The following is a 21,058-nucleotide window of genomic DNA, read 5'->3' on the forward strand; positions in this document are numbered from 1 at the left end:
TTCCTCCACAGATTAGTTTTTTTTCCTTTTCTAAAAACCTGCAGAAGTATAGTTTACAGAGGAGCTTTAGACACGCAAGGCGATAACGTCAAGCTAAAACTGCAGTAAGATTTGCAGCATCCAGCCAGGTTTAAAAACATGAAGTGAGCTTTCAGATCTTAATGCAGGCTGATACGAATGCATTATCTATACTAGACCTGCACTTTATGACCATTAGATCTTTGAAATATTTCTCAGCTTTTGATAAGTGATCAGCCGTTTAGTTTTTCTATTTCCAGACAATTTATTTTTAATTCATAAATTTGATCCAATACATTCTCTTGCTATTTCCCAACCTGCAACTTTCTCACCCGTAATACCTTACCAAGCAGGTATATTGCAACACTCAGCACTGAAAATGGTGCTGAAAAGTTGTACAGCTTCTCTGCAACAACCTTATTTTTTCTGTAATTTCTGTTCCACACACTGATTCTGTTCTAATTACAGTATCTTTTTGTTGGCCGTATTGTTTTATTAATGTGTTTGGCTGTCTACTCAAGAGCATGAAAGATTGTTCTAAACTAACAGCACAGAGTGTTAATTGTGCTTTTTCCCTTTCAGTTCAATTTCTCAGGGACTGAGTATTTGAAACCCAAATTTCTGGCAGAAATCTTAAAATTTCTAGGCAAATTTTCAAGGAAAATCAAACTCTTTATCAGATCACCTGGTCCGTGAAGTTTAATCTTACAGATACAATTAATTTAAGTTGTTCTGGCTGCACAAACAGACTGGAAAAGAAAGATGCTTAGTTGAGTTAGTAATTATCTCTTCTTTACCACCCCCTCCACCTACCTACCATATTTACATAGTCCTCGATTCAGGAAAATGGGGAAGAAAGCCACTGCTCTGGAGACAGCATGTACCAGATTAAGATGATCCTATTAATGCCACCAGAATACTAAAGAAGATAAGAACAAATAAGTGTACTCTGCTGGTGCTCTGGTTAACTATGCAGAATGAGGAGAAAAACAACCTGTAAAGCTAGTATCTTGAGCGTTGGAGGCAAAGAAGAGTAGATGCTTCATAGGTATTAATTTTCTTACTAACTGGAAGACAAAGCACTGTGTGGATTTTTGAATGCTGCAATAAGATCACTCTTTTTGTCTAGAAAATAAATCCAGCAAGCCACAAGACTTGAAACAGCACCACCTGCATACATGCTTATCCCCAGGACACAGACTGGCTGTTCACATGAAATGGGGTTGCTTAAAACTTGAGTGCTTTGGTACTGGGCAGAACGAAATGACAAAACCCTCAAGACCCCCAGAATCAGGCATGTTTTGCTGGGATTTCAGTTTTTGAGGCTTCAGTCAAATGACTTCAACTGAAACTGCCACATACTCTGATACACTCCTCATCCGAAAAAGGACACTAAAAAGAAAAAAAAAAAAAGACATTCTCTAGCAACAGAAAGCACAGAAAAAAACTCGCATATAGAAGCGGCACACATGCAAAAACCTACTCATAATGCAACGTGTTGCAAACAGAGCTGTTGCTAACACAGAAAGCTTGTGACAGAGGACAGTACAGAACACCCAGGTAAAGTCCTGTTTATTTAAGACCTACACTACTGTGATCATCACGATGTCTCCAAGATGAGTGCAGCTTATCCTGTGACGCAGAAGTAGCCTGCCTAACAATGACAATGCTGTAAGTAAATTAATCCCAAAGGGCTCTGCAAACACAGGTGACTGGTAACACATTTTAAGCATTTGCTAGGTCAAACCCTCCGGCATTACTCAAGAGAAACAACAAAATTACTAGTAACTGACAAACGTGTGGTGGACCATGTGAAAGAAGCAGGTAGTTTCAGTCCCTTTCCGGACTGATGGACGGGTGTCTACAACATACACAGCGATTGCCTCAGCTGGCACCTCAAAGCATCTCGGACAGACCAAGGTCTGAGAAACACCCTGACTGTAAGGTGCACAGCTTGAAGACCTCTGTAACAGTCTTACTTGAACCAACTTCCACACAAAAGTGAAGCATGTAAGAAAATCCACCGTTGCCTTGGCAAAATATTTCAGCAGTAACTTACCCTCCTTGTTAAAAATCTTGCTTCCTTCCAGCCTGAATGTGTGTAACCTCATTTGTCAGCCAGGCACATCATGTTATTCTGAGGTGATTCCTCTGTATGAGGACCCATGGGCTGTAATCAGATCATTCCCTGCCTCTCTGTGGATATTGGTCTCTGGGACTGAGCTTGAACGACTGTCAAAACAGAAGAAAGTCTAGTGCCCCTTAGGACTAGTACCTTCCCGTGTTACACACAGCAACCACTGCCCAATGCAGTGGAGGAAGCACTCTTGCTTTTGCCATGTGTGCGTCCAGAGGAAGGGGACAGGGAAAGAGTAAGAATGACAGTTAAGGATGACCCAAGTCCAGCCATTGGAACATGACTGTCCAGAACAGCACATGCTTCCCAGGATGGGATGCAGTTTTGTTCAAGCAGCTGCACAGTCCACATCAGCATCCTATTTGGTTTGGACCCACATCCTTCTCCAAGCACCATCCCTCAGAACAGGGTCAAACACCTGGAAATTCCACGGTAAAACACATTACTTAACAGACCTGTAACCAGATTCCTGTAAACATGATTAACAAGATTTGCCTTTACTTCCTCCATTGAGATCAACTGGCACAAACTTTGTTAGACCCCAGCCTTAACGGAGCGGAGTTACTGAAATTAAGGTAAAGGTCACTGACATGACTTTTGCTGTGCTCAACAGCAGCAAGGCAGGTTTGAATGTGTTAGGTTTTGTATTCTCTAACACACTGAAAAGCTCTAGCAGGTAAGGAACATTTGAGCTTGACAGGAAATGTATCTTGGACGCCTTTTCACAGCTTTTGTAGGGTATCCCAAATGAGCAATGGTTGCAGGGGCAATCCAAAAGCAAAGGCTCTAACTGACCTAGCTGGATTTTTTTGAAGAAATATGTTGTCTGTAGATGGGGAAAAACTGCTCAGGAGGAGTTAGGTGTGTCCATCTTCACTGTGTGTTCTGACTGCACCTGCTTGGTTAGGATATCTGGATGGCGCAGAAGTCAGGCCTTCAGGCCTTTTGGTCTCCAACCCCAAAAGCTATTTGTCCTGTCCTTAATAAAAGAGCTCTACCAAGAGATACAACTGGCCACTGCCAGATAGACAATTATTTAAAGCACATGGATACCTGTTTTCCCATCTGCCTTTCACTCTCCCACATTCTGAATAGAGATTTTCAAACCTGAACTAGCTGAGAGAGAGATTAGAAAGCAGGTGGCAAGAAACCTAATTGTTCTCTTCTGCATATGCCTTTTGTGTGCATTTATAAAACCCCTGTGAGTGTTCCATCAGCAGCTGTCTGAAGTGCTCTCGAGGAGCCAACTGGATTCACCAGGGCTAATGCCTCTGTGCCTGTGCAGGAATACACACGGTGCTGTCACACACCACTCTTAAACAGGGGATTCCTTCCATGCATCTGAGGAAACAAACCTTGTTCCACGTGGAACAATCCTTTCACTTGGACAGGCCACCAGTTACCTGTAGTTTTTCTGATGGAGTTATAAACACGTATCTTTAAACTACAAAAATGCTTACCTTTGTGGTTTAGACCCCACATAGCAATGGTGTACTTTGTTGAAGTCACAGCCTTAGGATGCTTTCTAAATATAAATTAATTCTAGATTTGCTTTTTATTAGAGGACTAATTTTCTTGAAGCAGTTTATATAAAATGAATTAAGTGGCAATGTTGCAAGATAGATTAGTCCATATTTTGGCAAATTCCTTCAAGTCTAAAACACTTGAAACCTTACAAATCATTTCTATGTCTTGTACTTAAAGAATGCTGCCAATGTCTAAAGGTATAAAAGGTCTTATATTCCAACTGATTCAACCTACGTTTTCTAGTTACCTCAGCTTTAAAGTAGACAGTAGCTTCCCAAGGCCAAACTTTGATTATGAGACTCCCATTAACTCAGAAGTCCATGAGGATTTGTAAATAATCATCAAAATAACTTCTGAAACCAAATTTCAGTGAGAAAACATTCGTTTTAAATCATTTCTCCTCAACAGGAACACACTATGAAACCTAAACCAATATAACAAGTGTTTTTTGTGAAACTCTACAGTCATTTTCAAGTAAGCTAGTAAGCTATGAGGAACTAAAGAAGCGTACTTCCAAATACTGCAGCATACACAAAGCACAGAAAGAAGCACACATTTTAAAAGCTACTGTGAATACTTTAAACACAATCAGGTAAAAACACTCTGTAACATCACATACTCAGAGAGGGGCAATGCTGTCAATTACTAACGTGGAAAGTAATTTTACAATCTAACAAGTTGGTGTTCACCTTATATACTGACATTTGCTTTTACTTCTAGAGTAATGCTCCTACCCCGTATGGACAATGAAACCAGATAGGTCATTTTCATTCTCTAACCAATGTTTTCAGCTTTAAGTGCTGTATCAGAAGAATATGTGCATCACAGCAATCTGTACTGTAACTTCAAAATCTGATGAGATATGGGTAATTTGTCACCTCTTTGAGAGCACAGGTCCCATATTTGTTTGTTCTACAGAGCACCAAAAAAGGGCCGAGTTCTCTTTGACAACGTATTACTTCAGGAACATTAATTTTTCTGTTTCTAAAACCACTTACCTTTCCGTGGCTTGCAGAGAAAACTTTGTTTAATTAAATATTTGTAGCATTTCCTACAGGATGATTAAGAAATACTTAAAATATTGTTAGTAAAAGACAAATGCAACTACCACAATACAAAAAAACAGAGCTTCTCAGAGATGAGCAGCATCCACATAAATGCACACACACAAAACAGGGTGCCTCAGGGAAAAATGCTTCTCATATCACAGCAATTGCATGTTTAAAGGTCCGAATAACATCAAATGTTGTGAACACAATGAACGCAAACATGAGCCCTCACTTGCTGCCAGTGAAGCCTGAAAATGCACCAGAAAAGCATTCCCATTTGACTTCAGTGGACTCGAGAACAAGCCTCGAGCACCATGTGGAGACAGAAGCTGTAAAGAAACCTACCTGTAACCTGGCAAAGATGTAAATAACAAAGGAAGTAACACAACCTAACAGGTATTTTCTAGGCCCTTGTTCCTAAAGAGAAGCAGCTAAAGCTGCAGACAAACACTGCACCAAGACCATGAGTGATAAAGCAGTTAACAGTAACCAGCTAAGCTCCTGAACAAACGAAACTTGCAATCCTTGCACTACTTTAAGAACTGGGGAGAAGTTTAGTTTTCCACACCATCAGCACACAGACAAATATATTGCATACTGCAAAAACAGAAGGCACAGTTAGAGAAACTGTTCCTTCAGAGGCAGGGGTGAACAAAGCAAGTCCACTCTCAGTCAGTCACTGTTCCCACTCCACTGTAATTTTTCAGACTGCATCATGAACCAGATTGGGAACTGATCTCAGTAAATGTAATCATTCATGTTTTCTGTGGGGGTAGCTAGAAAAGGTGACTAGATTATATTTAACTCACACAACCTCCCAGATCTATTCACCACGCAGACCCACAAACAGATGCACCACCACAAACGATGGCGGGGGCGGGGGGACAAGGGTCAGCATGTGGGCTGCCAAAACTACCACCAACACCACAAGGAACACTGGCCTGAGGTTGCAGCTGAGCTGTGCCATAATTAGTCTTCCTACTTTTCTAATCATGATGATAAAAAAGAAAAAAAAATCAAGCCTCTGCTCACTTTAGAGAACACCCTAGGGGAAACATTACATCTCCCCTAGTCAGTGCAACTCCCCTCAACTTAGGAGGGTCTTGAAGTTCAGTGTTTCAGAATTAAGCTGCATCAGGCACAACATAAGTTAAATGGACACTACAAAAAGTGGTTTTCGCTTCTAAGTTTGAAGTAAGCCTTGAATTCCAATATAAATCAAATGGCAGGATTTTAAGGTGTAGCAAAGTCCAGCCACACTTCCTTCTTCTCAAGGTAACGTGGCATAAAGAAAGTTTGACGGTTGAGTCAAACACAGGAGACCTGCAGCCTGGTTCCAGCTCTTTCGCTGCTTAAGATGACACAGCAAGTCGTGTCATTTCAACTCCTCAGATCAGTTCCCCTTCCGTAAAACGGGGAATAATACCTCATGTTAAAGAGCTGGAGACATACAGAAGCTCTGCTGCCTTAGGGTACATTATACGAAGGAGCACTTGTTTCACCCACACCCCAAGCCTTAGTAAGGCTATTTTACAGAGAAAAGGACTGCAAGCTTCTCAGATGATTCGTTTTAAAGATTCAGGGAAGTGGCCTAGTACAAAGCAGAGTTGGTTGTGGGCAAAGGGGAGCAGGAATGTTGTTGTTTAAGTGATGCATGAACTCCACACAGAAGAAAACTTACCTTTACTATTAGATTAATAACAATCCCATTGTTGTGTTATACTGATTGACACTGTAATTGTCTCTTCCCTCATCAGCTACATTTCTTATTGTTGTAACAGCAGCAACAACAAAATTTGTGACTGAATCCCAAGCCTACAGCTGTCAAACATTTCCAAATTCCGTTTCAAAACACCAGACATACAGAACATGAAATTAACCCCAAGATGAGTGTGACAATCAACTGCAAAGTAAAGGTTTATCGTGGAGTCCCACCCCTCTTACCTCAAGCATAGGACGGGCACTGTCATGAATGGAAAGAATGTGCGTAATGTTATTCTTGCTCAATTGCTCTACATCTCGGGCATCTGTGATGAAGGAAAAAAATGAAGATTTTTTTTAATCTCTTGAAACAGCCCACTCCCCTTTCCCTTGTGTACATTGAAAATCACTGTCATTGCCACATTTCTTTCTGAAGCTTCGTGAAGTAAAGCAAAACGCCAAATGCAGCTGTTCTAGAAAACCATCAGCAGAGGGGGACGGGGAAGAAATATTTCAACTCCAAAACAAATTATATACTATATAAAGAACAAGCTTAAGTGACTCAGGAATGTGTTCTTAAGTCAAAAGTTTCATGTATTTTGCATCTGAAATATAAGTCTGTGCATGCCTGTGTGCAGGTGATGGCCATCTGAACAAGCAGCCAGAGCTCCACAAGAAGTAGTTTACCTCCCCTCACCCGCAAATCCCCCTTCAGGAGATACAATTTCACTTGGGGGATCAACCTTGTGATATCCAGGCCTGAGGAGTGAAGCCAACCAGGTGGCTTGAATCATTTGAATTAAGGTATTACCAGGCCATCCAACACCAGAACTAGGTTCTTACTTTCTGTGGACTAGCAGGGACAAAGGTGCATTTAGCAAATATACAGCTTTATTTTAAGTCTGAAGAGAGACTGAGGAGATATTGAAAGCATGAAAAATGCTGCAGCAAGGAAGCATAGTTGTGAAAAGGTAGTTCCTAGACCTTTAACCAAGGGGTTTCAAACATTCAAAACTGGAAAGCAAACAAGGGTGAAAGAAATTTTGATGCTAGATATTGTGAAAACATGGGTTTGTTTCTATGAGAAAGAAGGTAAAATAGATTATTTGTCATCATTGAGCAACTTTCCCCATGCTTAACCATTAGCATGTCAGAAAATGACCTCAAAGAACAACTAATACAGGTAAACGTTAATTTGTGTCCACTTACTTTTGACCTTTTTGCTTGAATATGGCACAACACGTCATGGCAATTACAGCAGTGGTTTTAAGATGTGAACACCTGCCTTCCCAATCAACCCCTACAATCTGTTCACATTAGCCTGGTTTCACACAAAAAAAAGAGCACTGACCACAGAGGTTTCAAACCGGCTCTCTCTAGGTACAAAAATAACAATAGTATCACCTGTACATTCTTTATGTACAGGCAAGAGTTCAATCAGCCTCTCTTGCTTCATATTATTCCACTCTACTATAAAGTTTCAATGCCTTTTCTACATCTGAAAGAGGAATTGGACATTTAATTATACTGCCCCACAGACAAGATCCACATGAGAACAGTAATAGGCAACAAAATTTAAACCTCATCCAATTGTGAAAGCTTCTTTGGGGCTAATAAAATAGAGAGAAGATTCAAAACTGAATCGATTTCACTTGCTACAGTTCAAGCCTGTACAAATAAGGCAGATACCTAGTCCTTGAGGAGAGAATTAGCACAAATTTCATCTAAAAAAAATAAGCTCCAGCTTCACAGAACAATTAAAATTTCCTAAGATTCTCAGCGTGTGCATTTCAAAGAAGAAATGCCAATGTTTGCCAGGAGGGGTCTTCTAATACACCAGACCTTCAGATTTAATAATAGTGTATAGGACAGTCCGTGTTATCTGAATCTAAACTGTAAACAGTTCATGAAGGGAAATTCCCCTTGTTCCCCCCAGCCCGTCATAAATCTTCTACAGATAATATAGACAAAGCTGATTTAAAGAGCCGTACAAATGAGATATCCTGTCATTCACAGTCTTGTACCATAAACTCACAAAAATGTAAGGGGTTATGTAAAGAACCCCCAAAAGCCAGACAAATTACCTATCAATGACAGCAATTCTAACTTCCTTACTATAGCACAGTGCTGTACAGCCACAGGCAGGCTCACATTTTGAAATCACAGCAAGAATCACCCCATTTCAGAATCTGATGATGAAAGAAACCTGTCAGAATCTATCTTGCGCATCCCCGAAGGTCCCTGAAACGTGGGACTGTTCTTCACAGTAGATTACCTAATATTCTGTTCCATACAACGAAACGCTTCTGAGCTAATGGGGACTTTTGAGTAAAGCCTTCAGAAAACTCACTCCTGGTATAAGAAGATGCAGTCCACATCAGAGAAGTCTTCCTCTCTCACTCCCATGCCCTTATTTAGGTTCTTTTTCCTCAATTTCAGCTGCGTAGCCATTCCCACCTCTACTACTAACAACAAAATACAAAAGCATTGATCCTGCCAGGAACAACAACAACAAAAAAAATCAGTGGCACAGGTTTCAATCTGCAACATTTAACTGCAACACACCCGTTAATTTAGAAGATTAGATGTCTCCACACAGTGGAGACTATTTCATTTCATATTTTCAGTTTGTTACCTTTCTTCCCCTTGGTTAGCTATCCCACACTGAAGACATCCTTTCTTCTTCCTCCTCCAAAGCCCACAGTTGACTTTGCTGTTAGCGTGAAAAGGAACGTGCACTCTAGTAATGCAGTAAGCTAGTAGCTATTATATTTTCAGTATAAAATTTTAGGTTATATACACAAAAACAAAGCAAGTGAGGCCCCTAAGTACATCGTCAGGTCTCAAGCTGCAGACACAGAGACTCCACACAGTTTCGTCATCTCTAGCATTTCCTTGTTTGATTTGTGTGTGTTTTTAAATAAAACACCTTTTCTTCTACACTTTATATTCTGCTTTGCAGAAAACCAGAGAGCAATCTAAAGTGGAGGATTTAGGTTGGATCCTAGGAAGAACTTCTTCACACAGAGGGTGGTCAGGCACTGGAACAGGCTGCCCAAGGAAGCGGTGGAGTCCCCATCCCCAGAAGTATTTAAGAGACGTGGGATGTGGCACCAAGGGACGTGTTTAGTAATGGGTCTTAGTAAGTCAGGTTGACCGTTGGACCTGGTGATGGTGCAGGTCTTTTCCAATTTAAATAATTCTAGGGTTTTAAGGAAAATCTGATCTCCAGTGGTTCAGACCACTAAGAGCCACTACTGAAAATGAATGGATCAAAGCTCTCCTGATGGGAGAGCAGAGTCCAGTGACCCATGCTTACAGGCACACACATACACACATGATACACCTGCACAAAAACTCCACGTCTGCCATCACCACTTCAAATTACATTCTAATAAATATTTTATCCCAGACTCTCAGCAGGACATTTGCAGGGAGCAAGGAAGCTGAGGCAAAGTGCCCAGTGTTCTCTTTAATGACAGTACCTACAAAAGGTCTTCCTTTAAAAGATGAACCTGGAAAAGGGAGTAGTATCTTCATTCTCTCCTGTTTTCACTACCTGAAGCAAAGCCTTAGAAAAAAGGGAACTTTTCCCACAAGCACTACCAAGCTGTTAACTGGATGGATCTAGAAACACAGCAGAACCACTTGGGGGGGCACTGCCTTTCTATATTCAGGAACAGGAAGGGCATAAACTTTCCCAAGACTCTCCAGGTCATCCACAGCAACACTGGACTCTTCAGGGGAATTAAGCCTCATATTGTGGCTTTCCCCTTCAAATCAAAAAGCCCCCAAATATTCCATTGGAAAAACTCGAATCTTCCAATGATGAGTACAAGCAAGGAAGGACACAAGCTCTTCAAATATTCAAGGTAGAAACACTCTTGAATCTCTGGGGCTTACTACTGCTACATCTTTTGATTTTGAAGCAAACAAGCACTTGCTTGGAGCCTCAGATGGGAAAAAATAATTTGTTCTATTTGTGCAGGAAAAAGCTAAAAAGTTCCTTGCCATGTCAGTCTGTTAAGAAACAAAGCATGAGCACAGGAGCCTTTCAAGGGAAATCAAGTTTCCAGCACAGAAGACACAGGCAATCCCACAATAAATTACTTGTCTTCTGAGGGTTGCAGGATTGAATTTCACCTGAAAGGAACAAACCAAAATTCCCCCCAAACTAGAGCCAGGGAGAAGAGTTTACTACTTCTTTCCCTTCCCTCATTTTGCTTCCCTAGCCCTCCCATCCCCTTCACAATGAAGCAACTCCTCACCAACTTTCACTGAAGAAGCCCAAGAGCCCTGTTTCCCTCTGGGCTTTCACACCAAACTCAGTCTAGAGGACTTTGTATGGACACCTGTGGTTCTGCTTGAATTTTTCTGCCCTCTAGCTGTGCAACCTCAAACACACTAACTCGGGAACATACTACAATTTTAATGTGCTACTGCTGGAGTAGAATAATGCCCACAGATCTTCAGAGATAACAAACAGAGACGTACTCAAGTGCTGCGGACTTGGTGGGATTTCAGCACGAGCTTCAGAGCTTTCCATAACCAGGACTACACACGACTTTCTCACCTGAGGACCCTAAGGTAGTTACAAAAATCCCTCACATCCTGTGTGCCTAAAAGCCTGCAGAGCAGCAGCACACAAACCAGAGGTAGCAAGCTCAGCTCCCGTTTCTGCCACAAACCGATTCTACGTGTTTTTCTTGGGTCTCAGCTTATCTCCCAGTTAATGTGGACACGGTTGCACTTCCTCGGTCATGGATTGCTTTTGTGTTAACTAGGTCTAAAAAGACAGTAGGAATCCCTACATATAGAGCAGAAACACTGCTGAAAAACTGCTGAATGGCATCTCAGGACAACGCACCTCCAGGATGGCACTCCTTAGCATCCTTTCACATCCTGCTTTCATTTACCAGGAAGGAAGGAATTGGAAAAACATTCCTTTTCCTTTAGGCTGTCAGCTTCTCCAGAGGTCTCCATGCAGCAGGGGGAGACGAGCGTGTGTAGAACTGGGTTTCCAGGACCTAGCTACGGAAATCCTGCCTGCCTGGGCTCCCTGCACAGTCGCTGGAGCAAGGAGGAGAGACTATCCTCCAGAGGGCAGATCAGAGCATTTCAGAGAATCCACTTCTGGAGGAAGCTCCCTCCTGTCCTCTCCCCCTGCACACAGACTGCGAGGGTGCCCCAGCTCTGCGTCCAGGAGAGATGAGCAATGCCAGGGATGCAGCACTGCTCTGGCTGACCAGATGCAGCTTTATTCAATTCCAGCTGAATAAGCAGCTAGACTGCTCAGAGGGGCATTACAGGAAATCATTGTCTGAACCCGTGTCTTTAGAAGTAGCTAGATGTTTCTGCTGCCCTAATCGGGAGACTCTAACCGATCCCAACTGCGTGCTGCCGAGTATTTCCCAGCAACGATCCCCTTTATGGAAGTCTCAAAATTATTAGTCACTTTTTGAAATAGTGCCACAGATCAGAACATGCCCCAAGAACACGTAATCAGATTACACCAGAAATACACTCTGATGATAAACCAATAGCCCGTTCCTAAATTGGATGACTTCACTGCATGAAAGCTCACTGCAATCGCTCTGAAGCAGGTGGGGTGGGGGGTGTGCAGAAAAAAAAAAAAACTATAAGAATTCGCTTTTGTATTAATGAAGTACGGCACCACCAATCTTTTCTCTTCCTCTTTGTCTACGTGAGATGCAGTAACTGGTGCTCGCGATGGTTAACTATTAAATACAATGTGACCAGAGGTCACAGCAATAATTAAATGACCAATTTGCCCCATTTTTAATGAAATTAAAAACAGAGTCCACAGCACAGCCCTGGCACAGGCAGCAGTGCTGACTCACTCTGCAACCCTGGCCACCTCCCCTCAGCTGGTCAAGTTGTTCACTGGCTGAAAGCAGAATGGCACCGAGAAACAGAGCTGAGTTTCACTCCCCTGGGTGGGCTGCCAAGGGCTCACCAACAGGGCTGCCTCAGCAAGAGGGATGAAGCGAGAGCTGTCCTGAAGGACTCTGCTGCCCGGCATCCAACCTCCCATCCTGCCCCTCGCCCGTATTATTTGACAAAGAAAAGGAAGCAATGTGGCTGTGAGCAAGCTAATTTTGTCACTGGCTCGAGGAACTGGTCAATCCAAGGAGTCTTCAAACCTATCCTCTTCCCCTTATTTTCATTTTTTCCTCTTCCTTTCTTTTTCTCCTCTCATTACCGCCTTCCACCAGCATAAATTTGTCTGTCCTTTCACTTCCCTTACCACGGCACGATTAACTCCCCTCGCACACTAGCTTTGGTACTTGTGTTTGCACCCCAGCGTGACAAAAGGCAGCCTTTAGCTTCAGGTGCACCTCTGGGCTGCCTCTCCAGGTGATCAGCTCCACCTCGCAGGGGCAGCAAGCACTGGACCGTGGGTCAGTACGGCCAGAGTCAGGGAAATCAGACAGCAGTTCAGAGAAAGAAAAGTGAAGTTGCAGGTTTTGGTGGAGGGGGGGAAGGGAGAGTGGAGCAGAGAAGACACACAGCACCACCTGAATCCAGTGCAGACCTTGTCCCATCTTAACAGAGCAGCTACGATACCCAACAGATCGGGAAGGGTATGACACTGCAGTAGTCCTGCCTTGCTAGCTAACAGCATGTATCAACACGACTGTACAGGCAGGACCCGCTGATTTCTGAGCAGGGACAGTCAGCTGGAACTGCTGCTAACAGACTGCTTTGAGAACAGGTCATTTATTGGGATGCCCGTGTAAAAAGTTTCCTGTTTTTCCTGAACATGGTTCTGTCTTTCTGTGCACGAAAAACAAACCTCGTGTAAAAGGGTAAACAATCCAGAGAATCGTACACCTGCAGCACGGACAGCGCAAGTATCAGTGGTCAGACAGCAGCCTGCAGACCTACTGGTCTCGCATGCAGTGATAACAGAACTCTTTAGCAGCTGTTATAAATAACCAAAATAATGAAAGCAATGAGCAGGAGGCATGCTAAGCCTTTACTTATAAGGAGGGCTTGCAATAAGCCTTATAAAGAATCTGCCTGGCCCACATGCTTGTCTGCCTAGCACAGGAATCGTCTAAGGCAGGCCAGTGTTTAGGAATTCCAGCTGAAGCATGCACCAAGGAGATGGCGTTCATTTTTCTTCTCCTAAAGTACTTGCAGCAGCACAGCACACGGACGACAGAGCAAACAGGCTCCTCTTTAAGCACTGCCAGGTGAATCCAGGAACAAAGCAAGATGGGGTTAGAGAAGCTGCAGAGACGTCAGAGCATCGGGCAGGCCTGCGAAACAATACCTTAAGACCCCTGTTAAGCAGCCCTAGAGACAACGATAAAACTAATCTTACCTTTAAAGTTGCCAATGAACAAGCCGGGCAGAATCTGTGAGAAAGAAATATAGTATCAAATATAGATATCTTGTGGTAAGACAATTTGTCAAAGTTCAATTTGCATACAGGATGGAACATACTACTTTAGCAGACTGTTGTCAAATGCAGCCTGAAAAGCGCTGACGGCTTTTCGTGCACCTTTGCAGCCGTCTCAAACTACGTTACTCCAGGTACACCACGCTTGGAAGGCTTTCCCTGACAACTGGGGGTTGTTAATAACGTGGACGCTGGCATAACGGGTGCTCTCCGAGGCTGAGAGAGGTGTTTTACGAACATGGAGTGGGCCTCACGGCCTGTCCCTGCCCCCCACGGCGCGATAAGAGCTGCCCTTATTTAACTAATGATGAAACTTCAAACGGAGAAGGCAATTTGCCTAAAGCTGCTAAGCAAGCTGGACAAAGCACTGCAAAACCAGCTCCAACGAGACTTTCAGTGCAAAACCACGCAAGGGGGGCTGCAGCCCCGCTGGGCTCCCCGGCAGAGCAAATCGCCGCGTGCAGCTCCTTGTGTGCTCACAGAGTGAGAATCGACGAAAGCCTGAGAGTTGCATTTTCCTCCCCCAGCCCTGATCGGTCACAGCAGCTCTCCTAGGAGCACGCTCAGGTCTCAGTTACAGGACTTTCCTCAACTGGTGAGCGTCAAGGTCAGCCCGAGGCCCGGCCCCGCGCAGCCCGAGGACACGTGCAGGCGCACACGGGTAAACACACGGCGCTACCCCTCCCACCCTCTCATAACCCTCCCTACTTGGAAACGGCAGCAAGGACGTAAAAATAAAACAACGGGCAGACCCAGCTCATGCTTTCTGGCCAAAAATTTCATTTTCTGCCACCTGGACAATCTGACCCACGCCCACATCCTTTGAAGGGACCACAAGTGCGGCAGGGCGAGCGCACGATCCAGTTTTCCCTCGGCGCATGCAGAGCATGCCACCAATACAGATCTGTCAGCACCAGCTTCCCAAAGCCTTAGCAACACCCAAGTGTCATCGCAACAGCAGCAACAGCATCCCCAGCGTGGCTATTTAAAGGGAAAACTCCTCCCGTTTTGCTCAGCCCAGCAGCCGCAAAGCCCCGAGAGCCACGGAGGGCTTTTCGTCGGGGATTATCGCTCGATAATCCTCCCCTTCACAGCAGCCTTCCTGCCGAAAGGCCAGGCAGGCCGGCAGAAGGACCTGCAGAATAGCCCCAGGTCTGCCTTGAGGCCGTGCCTTTCACCTGGTAAAAGTGTTGTGGTCGCTGTTATCCACCTAGGCTTATGAAAAACAGAAGAGATTCACGGTTTCCTGGACTGATTTATTATTTCAGGCATGCTTGCTGACTGCTAGAAGCCAGGCAAGGCATCAGACGCCAGCAGTCGCTCCAAGGAGCGGGGCGGCCAGTGGCCATTGCTATGGGCCCGATTCTGCAAACAAAAGCCATGCTCTAAAGCAAAAGAGTCTACTTCGGAACCAATTTCACTAACCAGGTCACCCCAGCCAGCTCCCGCAGCTTAAAAACCACCCAACAGCCTTTCTGGTAGTTTTAAATAGCAGCCTGGTATCTCTATCTGCAGCCCAAGTCTCAAATCACAACCCCGCTGCTGCACAGCACAGCCTTTTAGACTCCAGGATGTTGTTCTGCATCAAAGGCATGCTCTCGGGAGACAATGAAAGCTTAAATTCCAGTCACAGTCATTAATGTTACACATTATAAATTAAAGAGATACCAAGAAGCACCGGGGCGGAGGGATTGAAAAGGGAGGCCTTTTAGATGGCTGTTGGCAAAGGCGGAAAAGTCCAGAAGTTTGCTTTTGTGCATTACCCAGCGCTGCTGTATGCTCGGTAGAAAATTAGGACACCGTGCAACCAAGGACAGCTGTCACCCCTGTTGTCCTAGTCATTCTAGAAGCAAGAAACATTACTCTGGGTGAAAGCTACCTGGAAAGAAGTGAATCTTCGTACCATGCTGACTAATACTCCGGCACCAGACTATGGCTGGGAACTTTCAGCTGTGTCATCTCACACTGCCTGCAGTAACTGCAACTCCAGGCCACGCAACACGAAGGCCGATGGCTGCCAGGGGCGTGTGAGAGAAGGGGTGGGAGTCAGCAGAGAGAAAAAAATAAGGTGGTTGTTTTTGTCAACTCCGCAACCACCGCTTTCTGAATAAAAACAGTAGCCTCTTTATATAATCCGAAACATTGAGAAAATGACCACGGACTAAGTAACAGATGCCGAAGTGCGCACAGCCGAGAAGCACGGGGAGCAACGCCTGTCCTCGGCCGTGCTTCACACCAGAGCGGCTCACGTTCTGCACCTCGCACGAAGGCAGAGCCCTACAGCGGGCAGCTAACGCTTCTTTATCAGTCCTCTTGGAAAACGTGCTTCTCTGGAGAATGGCTTGAAGCAGGCTACTTCGCTGCTGTCCCCTGGTTACACAGGTACTTAATACAGAGCATCCAACGCCTTGCCCAACACTGCTTCCAGAGGCGCTGATGCTCTGGAGAAGTCCGTCCATCCATCGGGCTCCCGCAGAGCCAGCAAGGTGCTGCAGGAGTTGCAGACGCACCCACCTTGTCAGCCAGCACAGGAGAGGGATGAGAACTGGCCCAGCTTTGCTGACTTCCACAGAAGTGCATGCATCAGCTGCGACTGTCCACGCTGGTTTACGCGTCTTTTGAATCAGCCCCCACCACGCACACAGCTTATCTGCCCTTCTTGCAGAGGTAACACTCAACTCACCCCTTCAGAGAAGTCTCTGAATAACGGGCAGTTGACTAACCTTAACGGGACACGGGAGCGAGAGCCAGGGAAAACTCTAACCATACCCTGTTCGCAGATAACCAAACCTGAGTACGGCTATCTCTGTCGATCTCTCACCATCTTGGCCGCTAGACTTCAGCTCCTGGAAAACCATCTTCGTAATTCTCAACCACAGGCTTCACCTTGAACGTTGTTTACAAGTCAAAGCTAGACGTTTAAGGGCAAAGACGAACCAGGCCACCCCATTTCCCAACAGACCCCGTTACTCATTCTGTACTTAGAAAAGAGATTAAGAAGCAAAGCACCGAAAATTAATAGTAGTGACGAGATGGGTTTGAAGCCATCGCACAGTCAGTACCGAATTGCCTTTCTGTAGCCTTAACAGGTAACATTTCTCTGAGCAGCATAAAAAGAGTATTATAAACCAATGCTTTTGGTTTAATTTGGGAAAAACGAGGCTTGGATGGCCTTAATAAAAAAATTAACACAGGTAATTTTACTGAGAAAACTAAAGAAACCCCCCAGCTAAAAATAGATGTATGTCAGGCCTCAAGCCCCCCAGTCAGCACTAACGGCCACATAAGGTCAGGTGCAATTACTATTTGCTATGAAATACATCAATATCATGTGACAGAAAAAGAGGAGGGGACCATGCCACTGAGAAAGGCTCAGCATCCAAGAGCAGCAACAGCAGCTGTAGCCGTCTCCGGGGCTTTTCCTTACCCATACCCATTACAGGTCACCACTAATCCTCTTCCCCTGGCTCCAGTACAAAGGGATTCTCTAAACGAAATAATCCACCGTTGGATAAGCTGCTTATTTTCTTCTATTGTGCACATATAACTCCCCCACAAAAATAAAATCTGTTGGAAACCAAGGTAATTTGTATTGGCAGACTACAGCGAGTCAAGCAAACAGCCCCCAACGCCGGCGCTGGTGACTCCACACCTCTCCTTGCCCCTCCGGCTCTCGCTGACTCGCAAGATCAAAAGGAACAGATGATCCAGGGGCACATTCTGAAGGTGGCAAGTCCCAGACCTGCACACGGGACCCCTACAAAAATAAACCCTGATGGCCAGTACCCAAGGTGGCTGTAGCCTCCTTAAAGGAGCCAACTCTCCCAGACCTGCTGGACGTTTCATCCTTTTGGTGACAGCGGTAAGAGCGGGGGGGGAGCGAAAACCAGCGCAGTGCTATGCTCATGCTGAGCGCCCCGGCTAGAGCATGGCAGGGTGACAGCAAACAACAGAACCAAAAGGACCAAATTTCCCTGAGTCACAGAGAGCCCGCTCCCGTGGTACCATAGCGAGACACAAGGCAAAGAGTGCTAAGCTTCAGGGGACTGAGAATTGTCTTTTTTTAACATTACAACATTAACATCCCTCACCAAAACATTCAGAGTGACAGGGTAACTCCAAACTTTCCCTGCAAAATACTACAGACATCCCAAGAATCCAAGGGAAGCCTCTCCAGCTGTGTTTCTTCCTCATCGGCCACTCCTAGAAGATACCTCCAAGGAATGGCTACGTTATCAGAACGTTATCCCCAGAATTTGAAACTTGGACCTAGAAAGAAAGACCAGGGGAGGTGCTAGTTCTACTAACTCAGTAGGTTCTACTGAGTAGGTCCTACCCACTAACTCAGCAGGATTAGCCAGCCAGATCTTTTCCCGAGCTAAAGTCTCTTATTTCACTGTGTGTATCCACGGGATGAAAAGGCTTCACCTCCCAGGTAGCACACCAAGTACTCTGGACGTTTGCCAGCCTGGCTTCCAGTGGCAAGGATGTCAGATGTGGGCAACCTGCGAGCAGCTACCTCCAGCTCTTCTCCTTGTAAGGAGGCCCACGTTCACCGTGAGGCTGCTCCCGAAGTACTCAAAGCAGGATGTTAGACAGAAGAGATGACTCAACTCCTGTTCCTCGTAGTAAGCTATATATGGTGGCTAGTTACCACCGCACTTTCAAACCTGGGTTTAGAAGAGAGGTGGAGGTGCTGACAGAAATCACAGCTGCCCTTCGACAACCGCCGCAACGCGCCGGGGGAATCGGCGCTGACAATGAGCCCCCACTGCCAAAAAGCCAACACCCTGAGCAGCTCAGCTCCATCTTCCTTCCTCACCGCGGTCTCCACGGGGCAAAGGGCTTTCCTGTCCCTCTGGAACGACACCAGCGCCGTGGCTGATACCTGCTGGGCGCTTTGCCTTGCTGGAGCCCGCTCAGCTCCTGGGGCAGGCTCCAGAGGGGCGGTGGGCATTTTTGCAAGCCCAAGGGAGGCGGAGGGGCTGAGCTGCTTTGCCCTTGCTGGCTCTGAGGGATGTGGGCTGAGGCTGGGGGGCTTGCCAGGCTGCTGGGGGGTGACATGGTGGCTGGGGGTTGGGAACATGGGGGGGGGGGGATGGGAAGGGTCCGAAAAGCGGGGAGGGGGCTGGAAAGGGGGTGGTGGAAGGGGGAGGGCTGCAAAGGGGCTGCTGGAAGATGGGGCTGGAGGGAGATGGGAAGGCGTGGGGCTGTTTCGGGGAGCGGGGCGGCCAGGCGGGGACGACCGGGGGAGCATCACCGAAACCGGGGCCGCCTCCCCCCTCTCCCCGGGGCTGCGGCCAGGCAGGAAGCGCGCCCCGGGGAAAAAATAAAATAAAATAAAACACGATCACAGACGCGCACACACACACACACACACACACAAAAAAAAAAAAAAAAATAAAGCAGCCCCGAAACGCGCCGGGGAAGCCCTCCTCCCCTCTCCCTCCTTTGTTCAGCGGGCAGGTGCGGGGGGCGGCGGGGCCGTGCACCCGGCGGCGTTACCTTGTTCATGCCATTCCCCATGGCTCCCGCCGCCCGCACGCCACGGACCGCATGGGGCACGGGCTTACTGCGAACGAGGGCGGCGGGCAGGGCGAGGCGCAGCCCCCCCCGGCTCGGCTGGGCACGGCTCGGCTCGGGTCCCCTCCGCCGCCCCCGGTAGCCGCGCCGCCTCCCCGGGCGGCCGGAGCCGCTGAGCCCCCGCCGCGGGCGGCCCTGGGGGTTGTAGTCCGCGCCGCCGCGCCGCCCCGTTGTCCGCCGCCCGCCCAGAACTACGACTCCCGGCGGCCCCCGCGCGGCGCGGCCGGCATGCCTGCCCCACCTGGGGAGCCCGGCGGCATGGCGGGCGCCGTGAGGGCGGAGGGCGGCAGCGCCCTGCGGTGGGCACGGCCGGCCAAGTCCTACATTAGAGCAGTGGGGAAGGAAGGCAGGGATGGATGTAGGGGATATGCACGGTTCAGATACGCAGGGCCAGGGCGTGAATGTGTAAAATCTTCCCCGGTAACCTGCCCAAGTAACACGTCCGTAGTGTCTCGCGTCTCATCTCCCCCATTAACCAGCCCGATATCCTGCCAAAATACCACATCCTGCGCGGCTCCCGTGCGTGAGCAGCAGGAGCCACGCTGCTGTGCAGCTCCCCTCAGGCGCTCTGTTCATTTGTACAAGCATTGCTATGAAACGTACGAAGGTTTTTCCTAAATACTTAAAATATCCCGCAGACAGCTGCGTCACTATTCGCAGCTGCTTTTACATACATCCTAAAAAAAATAAATGCAGTAACTAAATGGATGTCTGTGTGTCACCTGTGACTCTGGTGCTGTGAGGTCTGTAAGGCACGCCTCAGTAGGGCTGACAGGCAACACAGCCAGGTATCAAACACCTGACGGATGAACTCTGGAAGGGCTGGGAGATAAGCGACGGGGAACGCTTACGTGGAGGCAGTGCATGCCAATACAGGCATGCTCTCAGGGAGTGGTTTCACAACCTGCAGCTGTAATTCAGTGTTGGCAAACAGGCGGTCACGCGTCCTCCGTGCTGCCCTCAGCAGTACGTGTGTGTGCCCCTTTCCTTGAGCAACCCCAGCAGTGAGCCCGCTGGGAGACCCAGCCCCACGGGTGGCTGGGGGCAACAGCCTGCTCCCCACGGGCCTGGACCAGAGCATGAGGAGACTGGGAGCAGACCCACACGCCTCGTCATTAGATGGCCACATCGTCCCAAACCGGAGCTATTCCCGCAGAAGCCAACGACATGCTTGAAAGCTAATAGAAGTTAAGCCATCAGTTCCTCAAACTGGGACACCTGCCTGGAAAGCTGGGAAACTCTTCCCTTAAAACAGCCATGTCATCTCCACAGGTGCTTAATTTTCAAGGGAAGGGAACGCGCCCGTCAGCAGCGCTGCTGGAGCAGCACAGCTCTCGGCAGCTGATGCAGGCACGACTCGAGCTGCCTGCAGCTGCCAGGCAGTTCAGAGCCAGCACCCGTGACAGAGGGGTGCCAAGCGGCTGGCGAGGAGGCAGGCTGCTAGCAAGAGGTTTGCTGAGTAATCTTACCTGGGCTTCTAAGAGGAAATAAATAAACCAGCACGGGCTGCTGAAGCTAGGCCACTCAGATCTGGACTGGGTGGGCCTGGGAGTGCTTCTGAGCTTACACCTCAGCCCGTGTTAGGGCAGGCTCGGGGCCCCTCCTGCCTTCCAC

The 21,058-nt window shown here is 46.9% G+C and overlaps 1 protein-coding gene across 2 annotated transcripts in view; it reads right to left on the reverse strand.

Moving 5' to 3' along the window:
- The window catches only part of DUSP22 (dual specificity phosphatase 22), a 41,286-nt gene extending 21,779 nt beyond the window's left edge, over positions 1-19,507 (reverse strand). Inside the window, exons 1-3 of one of the 2 annotated variants that reach the window (XM_035317550.1) lie at positions 19,367-19,507; positions 13,784-13,817; positions 6,676-6,758 (exon numbers count right to left, since the gene is read on the reverse strand). In XM_035317550.1, the coding sequence (XP_035173441.1) occupies positions 6,676-6,758; positions 13,784-13,817; positions 19,367-19,387 (138 nt within the window). In that variant the 5' untranslated portion in view covers positions 19,388-19,507. Of the gene's footprint in view, positions 1-6,675; positions 6,759-13,783; positions 13,818-15,764; positions 15,784-19,366 lie in introns of those variants that run through there. The other variant, XM_035317551.1, reaches the window with a different exon arrangement.
- Between the last annotated feature and the right edge of the window lie 1,551 nt (positions 19,508-21,058).

Source organism: Oxyura jamaicensis, chromosome 2 (assembly GCF_011077185.1).
Source record: "Oxyura jamaicensis isolate SHBP4307 breed ruddy duck chromosome 2, BPBGC_Ojam_1.0, whole genome shotgun sequence".
In the NCBI taxonomy this organism is placed as follows: domain Eukaryota; kingdom Metazoa; phylum Chordata; class Aves; order Anseriformes; family Anatidae; genus Oxyura; species Oxyura jamaicensis.